The sequence below is a fragment of the Oncorhynchus masou genome, chromosome 32 (assembly GCF_036934945.1).
Source record: "Oncorhynchus masou masou isolate Uvic2021 chromosome 32, UVic_Omas_1.1, whole genome shotgun sequence".
NCBI lineage: Eukaryota > Metazoa > Chordata > Actinopteri > Salmoniformes > Salmonidae > Oncorhynchus > Oncorhynchus masou.
This window is the reverse complement of record NC_088243.1, coordinates 61,108,841-61,124,781: the sequence shown is the minus strand read 5'-3', so window position 1 is coordinate 61,124,781 and position 15,941 is coordinate 61,108,841. Positions and strand designations below refer to the sequence as shown.

Sequence of the window (15,941 nt, the reverse complement as noted above, 5' to 3'; positions counted from 1 at the left end):
AATTCCTTGGCTACTTGGCAGGTTGTAATATGTGTGAACTGCTGTAAAATAAACATAAGCCTAAAATAAATGTTTTCAAAATGACCAATAGAATAAATACGTTTTCTGTAAACTGCCTGTTTTGAAAAGTTATTGTTAGTATTTTTAGCTAAACATTTGACTATGTTTGGGAATGTAATAATTATAAACAGCAGACATCCAGCTGATTTTATTTTAACTGTTATCTAGGATAAGGCAAAAGCCAGGAAAAAGGCCCACAGTTATTGTAACGGTTCTCGTCTGTCGAAGGAGAAGCGGAACAAAATGCAGCGTGGTATTTCTTAGACATGTTTAATGACGATGTTACGAACAAATACAAAACAACAAACGGAATGTGAAAACCTATACAGCCTATCTGGTGACTACAAACACAGAGACAGGAACAATCACCAACGAAATACTCAAAGAATATGGCTGCCTAAATATGGTTCCCAATCAGAGACAACGATAAACACCTGCCTCTGATTGAGAACCACTCCAGACAGCCATAGACTATGCTAGATACCCCCACTAAGCCACACACACAATACCTAACAAAACCCCAAGACAAAACACACCACAATAAACCCATGTCACACCCTGGCCTGACCAAATAAATAAACACAAACACAATATACTTCGACCAGGGCGTGACAGAACCCCCTCCCCTAAGGTGCGGACTCCCGGACGCACACCAAAACCATAGGGGAGGGTCTGGGTGGGCGTCTGTCCATGGTGGCGGCTCCGGCGCAGGACGTGGACTCCACTCTATCAATGTCTTAGTCCCTCCTCCTCGCGTCCTTGGATAGTCCACCCTCGCCGCCGACCATGGCCTAGTAGTCCTCACCCAGAACCCCACTGGACTGAGGGGCAGCTCGGGACTGAGGGGAAGCTCGGGACTGAGGGGAAGCTCGGGACTGAGGGGAAGCTCAGTACTGAGGGGAAGCTCAGCACTGAGAGGAAGCCCAGCACTGAGAGGAAGCTCAGCACTGAGAGGAAGCTCAGGCAGGTAGTTGGATCCGGCAGATCCTGGCTGGCTGGCAGTTCTGGCAGATCCTGGCTGACTGGCGGATCTGGAAGATCCTGGCTGACGGGCAGATCTGGAAGAGTCTGGTTGACTGGCGGATCTGGAAGAGTCTGGTTGACTGGCGGATCTGGAAGAGTCTGGTTGACTGGCAGATCTGGAAGAGTCTGGTTGACTGGCAGATCTGGAAGAGTCTGGTTGACTGGCAGTTCTGGAAGAGTCTGGCTGACTGGCGGATCTGGAAGAGTCTGGCTGACTGGCGGATCTGGAAGAGTCTGGCTGACTGGCAGATCTGGAAGAGTCTGGCTGACTGGCAGCTCTGGCTGCTCCATGCTGACTGGCAGCTCCTTGCAGACTGGCAGCTCCTTGCAGACTGGCAGCTCTGGCTGCTCCATGCAGACTGGCAGCTCCGGCTGCTCCATGCAGACTGGCAGCTCTGGCTGTTCCATGAAGACTGACAGCTCTGGCTGCTCCATGCAGACAGACAGCTCTGGCTGCTCCATGCAGACCGACAGCTCTGGCTGCTCCATGCAGACCGACAGCTCTGGCTGCTCCATGCAGACCAACAGCTCTGGCTGCTCCATGCAGACCGACAGCTCTGGCTGCTCCATGCAGACTGGCAGCTCTGGCTGCGCTAAACAGGCAGGAGACTCCGGCAGCGCTGTAGAGGCGGAAGGCTCTGGCAGCGCTAAACATGCGGGAGACTCCAGCAGCGCAGGAGAGGAGAAAGGCTCCGGCAGCGCTGAACAGGCGGGAGACTCCGGCAGCGCAGGAGAGGAGGAAGGCTCGGGCAGCGCTGAACAGGCGGGAGACTCTGACAGCGCAGGAGAGGAGGAAGGCTCCGGCAGCGCTGGAGAGGCGAGGCGCACTGTAGGCCTGATGCGTGGTGCTGGCACTGGTGGTACTGGGCCGAGGACACGCACAGGAAGCCTGGTGCGGGGAGCTGCCACCGGGGGCTGGTGTGTGGAGGTGGCACAGGATGGGCTAGACCGTGAAGGCGTACTGGAGATCTTGAGAGCAGTGCTGGCACAGAACGTGCAAGGCTAGGGAGGTGCACAGGAGGCCTGGTACGTGAGGCTGGCACCATCTTCACCAGCCGACTAACACGCACCTCAGGATGAGTATGGAGCGCTGACCCAGGTGCCATCAAATCCCCGACACGCTCCGTCGGGCGAATTCCATGCTTAAAGCACCAACACAGCAACTCCCTCATTTCTTTCTCCTCCAATCTCCCCATTAACTCCTTCACAGTCTCTGCTTCGCTCACCTCCAACACCGGCTCTGGTTCTGGTCTCCTCCTTGGCTCCTCACGATAAACAGGGAGAGTTGGCTCAGGTCTGACTCCTGACTCTGCCACACTCTCCCTGAGCCCCCACCCCCCCCCAAGAATTTTTTGGGGCTGACTCTCGGGCTTCCATCCGCGTCGCCGTGCTGCCTCCTCATACCGGCGCCTCTCCGCTTTCTCGCCTCCAGTTCTTCTTTGGGGCGGCGATATTCTCCAGGCTGAGCCCAGGGTCCTTCTCCGTACAATTCGTCCTCCCATGTCCATTCCTCTCTTTGTTGCTCCTGCTGTTGCTGTTGCCTGTTACCACGCCGCTTGGTCCCGTTGTGGTGGGTGATTCTGTAACTGTTCTCGTCTGTCGAAGGAGAAGCGGACCAAAATGCAGCGTGGTATTTTTGAGACATGTTTAATGACGATGAAACGAACAAATACAAAACAACAAACGGAACGTGAAAACCTATACAGCCTATCTGGTGACAACAAACACAGAGACAGGAACAATCACCCACGAAATACTCAAAGAATATGGCTGCCTAAATATGGTTCCCAATCAGAGACAACGATAAACACCTGCCTCTGATTGAGAACCACTCCAGACAGCCATAGACTATGCTAGATACCCCCACTAAGCCACACACACAATACCTAACAAAACCCCAAGACAAAACACACCACAATAAACCCATGTCACACCCTGGCCTGACCAAATAAATAAACACAAACACAATATACTTCGACCAGGGCGTGACAGTTATTAATTTGTATTCATGCCATGGATAACTCTCCACTACTAATTTTCTCCTGCTAAACTGCTAAATGGCTCTGTACTTTCTTCAGCTGATGCATTTATTTTGAGTGCTTACTTTGTGTTTGTCTTGTGTTTCCACATCTCGAAGCTCCGCTCGTACATGTCCGTGCTCTACTATGAGACGTGCCTGCTGATGTGTGCGTGTATGCTCACAAAGAAGAAAGCACCCCATGGGTTCGGTTATTGTGTGATTATGTACCATTGCTAATTGTGGCTATGGTTTAGCCCAGAAAGGGGCTCTAGCTTGCTCTACCTGTCTTTGTTTGCCAGTGTTCTGTAAACTCTGATGAGGAGAGTGTTCATGTGAGGGTATGCAGAATTTTGTCTCAACCGTAGGTTACCCCTAGACTGGATTGAATAAATTGTACTTTTTATTATTCTAAGGATTTTTGGGGGTTCATCGTATGTTATTGCCTATTTTTGACAACAATTTAATTTATTCTAATCACTGACATTATTTTGAGAATGAAATCACCACTTTTTGCTTCTTATGCTTTGCTGGATGTTATAAATATATAATACATTATAAATATTCACTTACCTTTGATGATCTTCATCAGAATGCACTCACAGGAATCCCAGTTCCACAATAAATGTTTGTTTTGTTCAATAATGTCCATCATTTATGTCCAAATAAGTACTTTTGTTAGCGCGTTTTGTAAACAAATCCAAACTCACGAAGCGCGCTCACTAGGAGCAGACAAAATGTCAAAAAGTTCCGTTACATTCAGTAGAAACATGTCAAACGATGTATAGAATCAATCTTTAGGATGTTTTTAACATAAATCTTCAATACTGTTCCAACCGGAGAATTCCTTTGTCTGTAGAATTGCGATGGAACAGAGCTCGCTCTCACATGAACGAGTGTCACGATCTCAAGGCCTTCTGGCAGACCTCTGACTCATTCCCCTCTCATTCGGCACAGTAGAAGCATCAAACAAGGTTCCAAAGAGTGTTAACATCTAGTGGAAGCCTTAGGAAGTGCAGCATGACCAATATCCCACTGTATCTTAAATAGGGAATGAGTTGAAAATCGACCAACCTCAGAATTCCCACTTCCTGGTTGGATTTCTTCATAGGTTTTTGCCTGCCATATGAGTTCTGTTATACTCACCTCACAGTAGAAGCATCAAACAAGGTTCCAAAGAGTGTTAACATCTAGTGGAAGCCTTAGGAAGTGCAGCATGACCAATATCCCACTGTATCTTAAATAGGGAATGAGTTGAAAATCGACCAACCTCAGAATTCCCACTTCCTGGTTGGATTTCTTCATAGGTTTTTGCCTGCCATATGAGTTCTGTTATACTCACAGACATCATTCAAACAGTTTTAGAAACTACTCATTATAAATGTTGATGAAAATTCAAGTGTTATGCATGGAACTTTAGATACACTTCTCCTTAATGCAACCGCTGTGTCAGATTTCAAAAAACTTTATGGAATAAGCATAATCTGAGAACAGCGCTCAGAGCCCGAACCAGCCAGAGAAACATCCTCCATGTTGGGTAGTCAACATTATTCATAAATAGCATAATAAATATTCACTTACCTTTGATGATCTTCATCAGAATGCATTCCCAAGAATCGCATTTCCACAATAAATGCTTGTTTTGTTCGATAATGTCCAACATTTATGTCCATTTATGTCCAATAGCATCTTTTGTTAGGGCGTTTGGTAAACAAATCCAAAAGCGCGATCTGGTCCAGTTGGACGAAACGTTCAAAAAGTTATATTACAGGTCGAAGAAACTTGTCAAACTAAGTATAGAAACAATCTTTAGGATGTTTTATCATAAAAGTTCAATAATGTTCCAACCGGAGAATTCCATTGCCTGTAGAAAAGCAATTGAACGAGAGCTAACTCTCATGTGAAAGCGCGTGACTGAGAACGAGGCTGCAGGCAGACCCCTTAGTCAAACAGCTCCCATCCGGCCCCCCTTCACATGAGCAGCCTGAAACAAAGTTCTAAAGACTGTTGCCATCTAGTGGAAGCCGTAGGAAGTGCAAAATAACCCATATCCCACTGTGTGTTTGATAGGGGTGAGTTCAATAACTACAAACCTCAGATTTCCAACTTCCTGTTTGGATTTTTCTCAGGTTTTTGCCTGCCATATGAGTTCTGTTATACTCACAGACATCATTCAAACAGTTTTAGAAACTTCAGTGTTTTCTATCCAATACTAATAATATGCATATATTAGCATCTGGGACTGAGTATGAGGCAGTTTACTCTGGGCACGCTATTCATCCAAAAGTGAAAATGCTGCCCCCTATCCCAAATAAGTTTTAAGTACTGTTAACTTGAAAATGGCTGGTGATTATGGACCAGATGGCCTTGATTTCCCTCCATGACTTTAATCAGTCAGTTTCTGTCATGAGTGTGTTATTGTGTAAAATCAATACAAATGTGGATGCCATTGAAAAGACAGATCATTCCCAACGAAACCTCACAGATTATGACTCTCTCTCTACATGTAGTGCAGCTGGACCTAGACAGTATTGAGTGGAAATGAGAATATAGGGTTCTGTTAGACTGGGTTTATTGCTGGGTACAGCCGTCTGCAGGGGGAGATAGAAGGTGAGAGAGGAGGGAGGAGATGTAGTCAGGGAGGATATGTTAAGCAGCATTCAGGAGAAATGGCTGACGACATGAAAAGCCAAACACTGGCTTCCTTCTTCACGACAGACTCTGTGTTCTCCTAAAAAGAACCCCTGGCTTTTCCTCTCTCTCTCTCCCTCTTTATCTTTATCCCTCTCTCTCTCTCTCTCTCTCTCTCTCTCTCTCTCTCTCTCGCTCTGTGTTTCTCTATCATTCTCTCTCTCTATCTCTCTCTCTCTGTTTCTCTATCATTCTCTCTCTCATCTCTCTCTCTCTCTCTCGCTCTTTCTCTATCATTCTCTCTCTCCATCTCTCTACCTCTCTCTCTCCCTCTCTGTTTCTCTATTCTCACTCTCTCTGAATCCCTAGCTCTTTCTCTCTCTCCTTCCTTCTCTCCCTGTAATTGTCTCTGTCATCTCCCACTACCTCTCCTCCTGCTCCCTCCCGCGAGCATGTACTCGTTCTCTCCTGCTACCTCTCCCTCCCTCTATCACTCGCTCTACCACTAGAAAAGCCTCTAATGGTAGCTATTTCACTATCAACCTAGCTGATAGAAACAGACTCATGTGTAAAGGCTCAAATGCAGGAAGGTAGGAACACAGAAAACAATGAGATGTTGATAATTGTGTTGTAGTTCTAGTGGTTTCTTCTATCTCAGTGTCGATGCAGGAAAGGAGTGAGTGACAATACCAGGTTATGGGCTCAGTGTGGGAAAGGTGTAAGACATATGTAATGGTAAAATACTGAGACATCTGAGCCTAATACAGACCCACAAAGGTACACGTACACACCAAATGTTTGCACGTACCGTACGGTTAGCCTCATCTGGTTTATTTAGACATGCTGACTGACTGACTCACTGACTGACTGACTGACTCACTGACTGACTGACTGACTGACTGACTGACTGACTGACTGGCATACGGACTAACTGACTGACATACGGACTAACTGACTGGCATGCTAACTGACTGACATACTGACTGACTGACTGACTGACTTACATACTGACTGACTGACATACTGACTAACTGACTTACATACTGACATACTGACATACTGACTAACTGACTTACATACTGACTGACTGACTGACATACGGACTAACTGACTGGCATGCTAACTGACTGACTGACATACTGACTGACTGACTGACTGACTTACATACTGACTGACTGACATACTGACTAACTGACTTACATACTGACATACTGACATACTGACTAACTGACATACTGACTAACTGACTTACATACTGACTGACTGACTGACTATCTGACTTACATACTGACTGACTGGCATGCTAACTGACTGACTGACATACTGACTGACTGACTGACTGACTGACTGACTGACTGACATACGGACTAACTGACTGGCATGCTAACTGACTGACTGACACACTGACTGACTGACTGACTGACATACGGACTAACTGACTGACATACGGACTAACTGACTGGCATGCTAACTGACTGACTGACATACTGACTGACTGACTGACTAACTGACTTACATACTGACTGACTGGCATGCTAACTGACTGACATACTGACCGACTGACTGACTGATTGACTGACATACGGACTAACTGACTGGCATGCTAACTGACTGACTGACATACTGACTGACTGACTGACTAACTGACTTACATACTGACTGACTGGCATGCTAACTGACTGACATACTGACCGACTGACTGACTGATTGACAGACATACGGACTAACTGACTGGCATGCTTACTGACTGACTGACATACTGACTGACTGACATACTGACTAACTGACTTACATACTGACTGACGACTGACTGACTTACATACTGACTGACTGATGTTATTGGTTTGTAGGTATCTCCGTGGTTGAGTGTCGGTGATTTATTTGGACTACAGAGCACCTAGTGAATTCAGCTCCAGATGCTTGCCACTGCTACTCATGAAGAGGAGGAACCTACTCCTGCAATAATTCAATCTGGCCTCCAGGGGGCTCTGTTCTGTTTCAAACTGAACCTCAGACCTTCAGATGGGTAAAGTCGTCCGAAGAACGAGCTTGGGTAGCAGTAGTAAGTGGTGATGATAGAACCAATGTTTTTCATTGCACTGGTAACATCAGCCATCGACCAAGAAGAAAATAGGAGGCAAAACTATACTGTCATGAACAGCCTCCTTCCAAATACATATATAGGACCTGAATTGGAGAATATCTGACTCTTACATCCAAGAGCAGTGTGCTAGAGTAGACCTGAGGTCTGAGCTATCCAGGATCCTTGGGAAGTCCCTGCCACATTGAAGTTGACATTTAAAATGGTTAAGGTAAGGGTTAAGGTTAGGTAAGCATTATGGTCAAGGTTAGGGTAAGGGTAAGGGTAAAGATGAGTAAAGGCTCTATGGTCTGGGGTAAAGGTTAGGCTTAGGATTTAAGGTAGGGACTTCCCAATGATACAGGTTGGTGCTGACCGTAGTAGACCTGACCGCTATTGGACCAATAGTGAACTCTTTTGACCAATAGGGGGAGCTCATATGGAACTATGCTCATAGAAATCTGGACAACAGTTCAGCATCTCTTTGTAGAATTATACTCTCTCTCTCACACACACACACACACACACACACACACACACACACACACACACACACACACACACACACACACACAATACCAAGCCCACGCCTCTAATATCATTATGTATGCCAAATGTTGGAGATCTGTGAAGGTTCTTAACCTTCTATGAAAACATTTAACTTAGCAAATAAACCTCTGTGACTTCCTTCTTCTAATACAATGACAACATTAGTCAAATATGAAACATCAAGACAAACTCATATTAGTTCTGTGTTTTTTCACTTTTATTTGTGTTTCCCCCAAGTTCCCACAATACACCACAAAGATTTCTGTCCAATAATTAATATATTCATGTATACATATAATAATAGTGACATAAAAAAAACATTTCACAATACAAAAGACAATATTAAATATGTAGATTTTCAGTTGCATGTCAAAATGTTGATTCTTTTTTTCTTCATTTAACATGCCTTCAATATATAAAAATAGAATTCTGATTGATTAAGTTTATATACATTTACTTCATATAAATATAAGAATACAAATGTATTTTTAAAATACAAAGATAAATACAGTCACATTGTGTACATTGTGTACCAAACAAGAAAATACAAACATTATTTGGATATTTAGCATTCACAAAACACAAATACGTTAGAAATGCAACTTTAACGACAATTGCAGGTCTATGTCTTTCGTTGGTTTCTCTTTTCTTTTTTCCTACCCAGACTCCTCAGCTCCCCCTCCATAGACATGGCAGGACTCCTGACAGGAAGACAGGAAGTTGGAGGTCAGAGTTCAAAGGTGGAGGGTATGTAGTGTTGTCTAGCTCTGCCGGACATCCTGTAACAATTTGTTGATCTCAGCCACCAGCTCGCTGGCGTCCATCAGCTCATGCCGGCTGTCGCTCCTCTTCCCCTGCAGGTGTCCCAGCTGCCCCAGCACCGAGTCAAACTCATCCTCCTCAAAGTTCTCTGGGATCTCCTCCATGGCTGGGAGCCACTTACCGCATGGCCCCGGGAGGGGAACAGGGATGGGGGCAGGGGCCAGGAAGGGTGCCACCAGGGTGGGGCTGACCAGGGCAGTGAGGAGAGGGCTGTTCTTGGGGGTGGGGGCGTGGTGGCCGTGTCCATTCTGAGGGCTGTTTTTAGGGACGGCCTGGTTGTGGTGGTTGTTCTGGGGGCTGAGCTTGGTGCTGGGTTTGAGGGTGTGGTAGCTACCATTCTGGGGGTGTGGTTGGCCTGAGGGCCCAATGCTAGAGCCGGGGTTCTGGAAGTGGGTATTGGCGGCCCATGCTGCAACACCTTGCTGGTGGGCGGCAGCACTGGGCTTACCTGGCAGATGACCCCTCCTCCTGTCCAGTGACCCTGTCATGGGGACACCTACACCCCCCATACTTGTACCTGCCTTTTGTGTCTCGCTGACCTGGATATAAGAGTCCAGCGATGGGGGGAGGAGCCTCTGAAACACACTGCTCATCTCTGACAACAGGGACGTGGTTCCACACAGGTCCTCCTCCTCCTCCCCCTCCTCTCCCCCCTCTGCCTCCTCGGCCTCCTCCTGGTTGTCCTTGCCGAAGGTGGAGAAGCTCTGGTTGCTGCGTTCTACGTGAGGGTGGTCGGGGTCGGAGGGCTGGGGCGGCTCCTGGGGATCACTGGCCTGGCGGGGGTCCTCTCCTGGGATGAAGAGGTTGCTGCGGTAGTCAGAGGAGGCTGGGGAGAGCAGGGGAGGCATCCAGCACTGGTCAGAGTGACCCAGGACACGACACTCCTCAGTGCACAGTCTCATCGCTACAGCGAGAGAGGGAGAGAGACGTGGTCAGGGATACAGAGTCACAAGGCACTGCACAGGGAGATGAAATACATAGGAGGCCATGCATTTCTACATACACAGACCATAGATTGTTCTGGGTATTACTGTTCTTTGTTGATAGACTTTTGATGAGGGGAGATGGTGATGAGTCGGCATAGAACTGGGAGTGGTTTTGAAGGGAGGAGATGAAAGATTGTCTTTCATAGCCTTTTAACATCAAACATTGTCCATTCATGTTAAAACACAGTTCTGTGATCTGCGTACAAACATGGGTGGAAATCTAAGATAATTAGATAGCATATCACGCTGCAGGAGAGAGCACACTACCTTCAACATTAACATATCGACACAATTCACTGGACCAGATCAATGGCCACTATTACTCTTTCAAAAGAATCTGCTTAAAAACCTGCATTTTTCCCTTTTGAAATTGTGTCTATTCAATATTAAATCTTCAAATGAAAAATCTCTGTAGAATAAATTATACAAATCAAATATGCCAAGTTAAAGCCTTCATTACAGACCGCTGGCTAGTCACTCATGCTATTCAGGGACTTCATTACCCTCTCATTACCATGAAAAGACCATTTATAATACATCTTAGAGCTGATGAAGGAAGAGTGCATTGGGGAGCATTGGAAAAACAGCAGCCGCAGCCATGTAGGCAGGCAGCATATTGCCTTCCCCGCTGATGAAAGGCAAAAATAAAAGATGAACCGGACTGATTTACAAAAACAGCCTTTCAAAGCTGTTGAAAAACCCACTCCAACCACCTCTGCCTGCCTGTGAACTGCCCAGCTGACTGCCTGGCTGCCTGATCGCACACTGAAATAATTGTGTTATGGAGGAGATGAGAGCTTTTTCTCGTTAGAGAAACGGGTGATAATTCTGCCTCTTTTCTCCCTCCACAGTCCCATCCAGTCCCAGGCACTGTGCTGATAAACAGCTGGGGAGTGGATCTCTCAGAGGTGTTGGGGATGAGGGTGATTGATAGTTGTGGTGAGAGGTGAGGTGGTGTGATAATGTGTGTTGTGGTGGGGCATAGCTCAGTGGTGACCTGTAGTGTAGGGTAAAGGCTAAGATGGGTGAGAGGAGGGATATGGTGAAAAGGGTGAGGATGGTATACCTGCATGCAGTCATTGTTGGTATAGTTCAGTAAAGAACAAGGGTATAGGGTAAGAGGCTGATATATAGAGGGGAGAGTGTTGTAGGCTGAAGGGTGAGGGTTTTGAGGTGAGGTGAGAGGGGTGATGAGTTGAATGGTGTATACCTGCATGCGGATGCTGTGGATGTGGTCTGTGTTGGCCGTCATGAGGGTATAGCTCATTAAAGGCCTCACCCAGGAGCCTGTCGATGGGGGACTCTCGTCCTGCCTCGTAGTCACTGTCCCCAGCCTCGCTGTCGCCACGACCACTGTCCTTCAGACTAAACTTGTCCATGTCGTTCAGAGCATACCTGGAGACGGAGAGAGGAAATGATGGTTCAACTTCCATTAGAAAACAACATTGGAGGATGGTTCAAGGCTTATGCATATCAAAACGATAGTACAGTGAATTCTCTAGTGGCGAAGGTTTGTGCATGCAATTATCAAGTGTTATTAAGGTTGAGTACTAAAATAGAACAAAGCACATAAGCCTACGAGGGAATACAGCCAAAAGCTTTTTAGGAATATGTAAAGCATTGTAGGATATGCCTTAGAGCCTTACTGAGTTATGCCCACGTACATTCTGATTCCCTTCAGGTGTGTTTATTTTAAGGTGCAGTTAGATGGTGTTAATACCTGTAGCTCCTGGTGTATTTGTTGCCACGGAAACTGGGTCTTGGCTGGTACTGGCCCTGATGGAGCATGGACAGAAGCTGTGAGACTTGCTACAATCGAAAAAGAAAATGTAAAAAAAAAAGAATGAAAGGAATGAATGAATAAATGAATACTGATGGGAGCAGACAGGCACAAGGACACGAGGTGGATGGATGTTGATATGACGTGATATGTTCTAAAACATGAGATGATCACTGGATATAAGGGATGGAGTACTGAACATACCACAACATCGGGGACAAATTCAGAACAAATACTGAATATGAAATATAAAACGCAAAAATCATAATGATAAACATTGTTCAATTTCTATATCACCATAATACAAGACAAGGCCAAAACTCAGTCCTTCTTTATTCTATAGATCCATAGTTGATGTGGGTCTATTTTAATCCAAAGACATTTATGTGATTCAAGACTACCATTAGTAGATAACATATTCATATTCATAAACCATCTACTAATACTGTACTAAGGACATGAACTTAGACATTGTTTCGCTCTCTCTCATCTTACTTCGACAGGGGGTGTGGCGTGGGCCAGTTCCAGAGCGAAGTTCTCTGCGACGTGATTGGAGGAGATGGTGACCAGGCTGTTGAGCGACTGGCGGCTGTGGTGGCTCTGCCTGCTACCCATGGTGCCCCTCTCTGGGGCGGGTGAGGCAGAAGGTGAGTGTGGGTGTGCCCGTATGGGCAGGGTTCCATTGACAGTGGGGACCAGGGTGATGTCTCCCTTGTGGATCTGCCTAGAGGGCTTCTTGGGGTGGTTCTGGTACGTGTTCTCAGCCACCCTGCAGTTGTACGAGTTGTGGGGGTCCTTTTTCTCTCTGTTGCAGCGTGCTGTGGCGAACATCACCATGACCACCAACAGCAGGGCACACACAGCCCCCAGGGAGATGATGATGATGAGGGAGAGGTCCAGGAGGGAATGGTTGGGGCCCGTGGGGAGGCCTGGGGGTAGGAAGTCCATATTCTCCTGGAGGGAGAGGCGGAGCAGGGCCCCGGTGGACAGGCGGGTGGTGCCCCTATCCTGCACCTCCACTCTGATCTCCAGCACATCCTTGGGAACCCCCTCCAGACTGCCGTTGGTCCGCAGCTCGCACCGCCGAGCATCCATCACAAACAGGCCCTCCTCGTTGCCCCCGACGATGGAGCAGCTCAGCTCACTGTTGATGCCAGTGTCACGGTCAGTGGCCTTGACAATTGTGACCAGCTGACCGGCGGAGGCGTGTCTCCAGAGGAGGAGGTCGGCGGTGTGGTTACGTAGGAGCGGGGACTGGATGACGGGCGGGTTGTCGTTGTCGTCTAGCACGGTCAGAAGGACGGTGGCATTGGAGGATAGGGGGGGGTTCCCTCCGTCCCGTGCTTGAACGGTGAAGGAGATGCGGCTGACGTCCTCGTGGTCGAAGCTCCGTAGGGCGTAGATGGCGCCGTTGGACGGGTCGATGGTGACGTAGGTGGAGATGGGGCTTCCCTGGACCAGAGTGTCCACCACCGTGTAGGTCACCTGGCCGTTGGTGCCCAGGTCAGGGTCAGACGCGACCACTGTCATCAGGTAGGCCCCGGGAGAGTTGTTCTCTGACTTGTAAACCTCGTAGCGACTCTTCTCAAAGCGGGGCGGGTTATCGTTTTCATCCAACACCTGCACCGTGAAGTGTTTGATGGTGGAAAGGCTTGGAGAGCCGCGGTCCTCAGCTATGACCGTTAGACTGTACTCTGACCTCTTCTCTCTGTCCAGAGACACATTGGTCAGGATCATGTAATTCTTCTCATAGGTCTTCTGCAGCCGGAAGTGCCCATGGCCGTGCAGGCGACACACCACGTCGCCATTGAGCCCTGCGTCACTGTCGTCCACGCGCACCAATGCTATGAAGGTGTCCACCGGCGCGCCCTCCGAGATGTAGGCCACTTCCTCCTTACCGGGAGTCATGAGGTTAATGTTGATCTCCGGTTTGTTATCGTTCACGTCCACCACTTTGATTACGGTTTTACAAAGTCCTGGGATGGAGTTAGGACCCAGATCCTGCGCCTGAATGTCCAACTCATAAGATGACGTAGTTTCATAGTCCACTTTTTTAATCAGAGTAACTTGGCCATTTTCAGGGTTCATTTTAAACGTCTCCAGTATTTTGGGAGAGATATGACTGCTGAAAGAGTAAACTATTTTACCGTTAGTGCCCTCATCCGGATCTGTGGCGTTCAAATCAATCAGTAGAGTCCCAAGTGGTGAGTTTTCCAGGAGATTAATAACGTACACCTGCTCATCAAAAACCGGACTGTTGTCGTTGGAGTCTGAGATGCTTATCTTGAGCAGAGTGGAGCCGGACTTCGGGGGGACTCCATTGTCCGAGGCCGTTAGCTGCAGCTGGTAGCTGGACTGCACCTCCCTGTCCAGCTCTTTCACCACCACCAGCTCTGCATATTTGGCACCGTCGGTTCTGGTCCTTATGTCGATTTTGAAAAAGTTATTCGGCGTCAGAGAGTAAGAGTAAAGGGAGTTATCTCCCACGTCAGGGTCGGTGGCGCTGTCCAGCGGGATGCGGTTTCCCACAGAGGCGCTCTCGGAGATCTCAATGGGGATGATGGCACGGGAGAACTGTGGCGAGTTATCGTTTATGTCTAAGACTTCCACCTCGACGTGGAACAGCTGGAGGTATTCAGTGGGAAGAGTGACAACGTCAAATTCGATAGAACAGTTTAGGTTCTTTTCACAAAGCTTCTCCCGGTCAATCTTGGTCCCTATGGTGATTTCACCGTCTTCCTCCCGAACCGACAGAAATGGAGTGCTCCCCCTCTGCATAGCACGGAACCGAAAGGACAGTGAACTCGGTAATTTAGACAGAACATCCGCCACGTCCTCCTTTAGCCTTGCAATCACTGTGCCCACTTTTTGCTCTTCATAAACTTTATATTTCAAAGTCTTACCAGAAACGGCCTGCATAATTACAACCAAAAATAATAATAGCGCAGTGGAAAATACTATATTTCCTTTGGGTGTGTTCATTTTGGCACCCATCTTCAGCACCCGGGATGGGGCTACACTACCACGGAGGAGCAAGGTTTAAAAAAAGATGCTCTCTCAAAAGTCTAGCATGTTAAATCCCTTCAGTAAGTCATCTTTGGTGAAAAGTCGTGCAAGTCGACTGGAGGATGAAGATTTGAGAACTCAAAATCAACCGGGTCGGAGTTTTCTTTTGGCTCCAATTTTACACCAAACACACCAACTCAAATGCAGTGTTTTTCTTGCTGTTGTGATCTGTTGCATACATCCACTTAAGCCCCGGTCTGTGTGTGTGAGTGTGCGTCTGGAAATCTGAGCGGTGAGAAAAGGCGTAGCTCCGTTTGCTGTGCGCTCTGCTCTGTCGCGCGCTCCTGCGGTCTGTCTCGTCTACAGACTGGCCCTCATAGCCCGCCCCTCACCCAAACTGCGTCTTTTTCCTCCGCTCACACAAAAAGTCACCCCAGCCCCCCTCCCCTCTCCTTTACACCCCTCCCTAAATCAAGTGCTGCCCCTTCGCTGCCTCCAGGGTGTCCATTCACAACACAGAGGGGGCCTTGATTCCAGAAGCCGGGAGGACCAGCCCAAAGACGTAGTTTTAATGTGTGCCACAACAATAAGGGCTGCTTATTCAGGGAGAACTTTAAACATGGCCAAATTGACCCATGGCTGCCTCGGCACTCGCATATTGTTATAGCTGCAATTCACAAAAGTGTGCCACTGTCAGATTGACTATGCTAAAACATAATCATAACACTCCAACATGAAATATGATCAAGCATTTAAACGTTCCATATATGGGATGGGATGAGATACACCGCAACATAGCCCTGCTTGAATTGTACGTGCTGGTTATGAGCATCTGTAATGGCAATAAAAAAATCTAAACATATTTTGAGGTGAATGTCATATGTGGTTGTTTCATATATTTAGCCTAACTGGAGAACATTGGACACAATATATATAATGGGGTATTCAAGTGGGTCACAGTGGATACAATATGAATTCCAAATTCAT

The 15,941-nt window shown here is 47.3% G+C and overlaps 1 protein-coding gene across 2 annotated transcripts; it reads right to left on the bottom strand.

The window, feature by feature from the left end:
* Positions 1-8,559: 8,559 nt before the first annotated feature.
* Positions 8,560-15,332, bottom strand: LOC135526388 (protocadherin-18-like). Of its 2 annotated transcripts, none has more exons than XM_064954730.1 (4): positions 12,444-15,332; positions 11,889-11,977; positions 11,379-11,563; positions 8,560-10,086 (listed from the first exon to the last, which is right to left on the bottom strand). In XM_064954730.1, the coding sequence occupies exons 1-4, from the start codon at positions 14,940-14,942 to the stop codon at positions 9,122-9,124; spliced, it is 3,738 nt and encodes a 1,245-aa protein (XP_064810802.1). In that variant the 5' UTR covers positions 14,943-15,332; the 3' UTR covers positions 8,560-9,121. The 2 variants fall into 2 exon arrangements, with proteins under 2 accessions (XP_064810802.1, XP_064810803.1); XM_064954731.1 differs by having other exon boundaries at positions 11,889-11,944.
* Between the last annotated feature and the right edge of the window lie 609 nt (positions 15,333-15,941).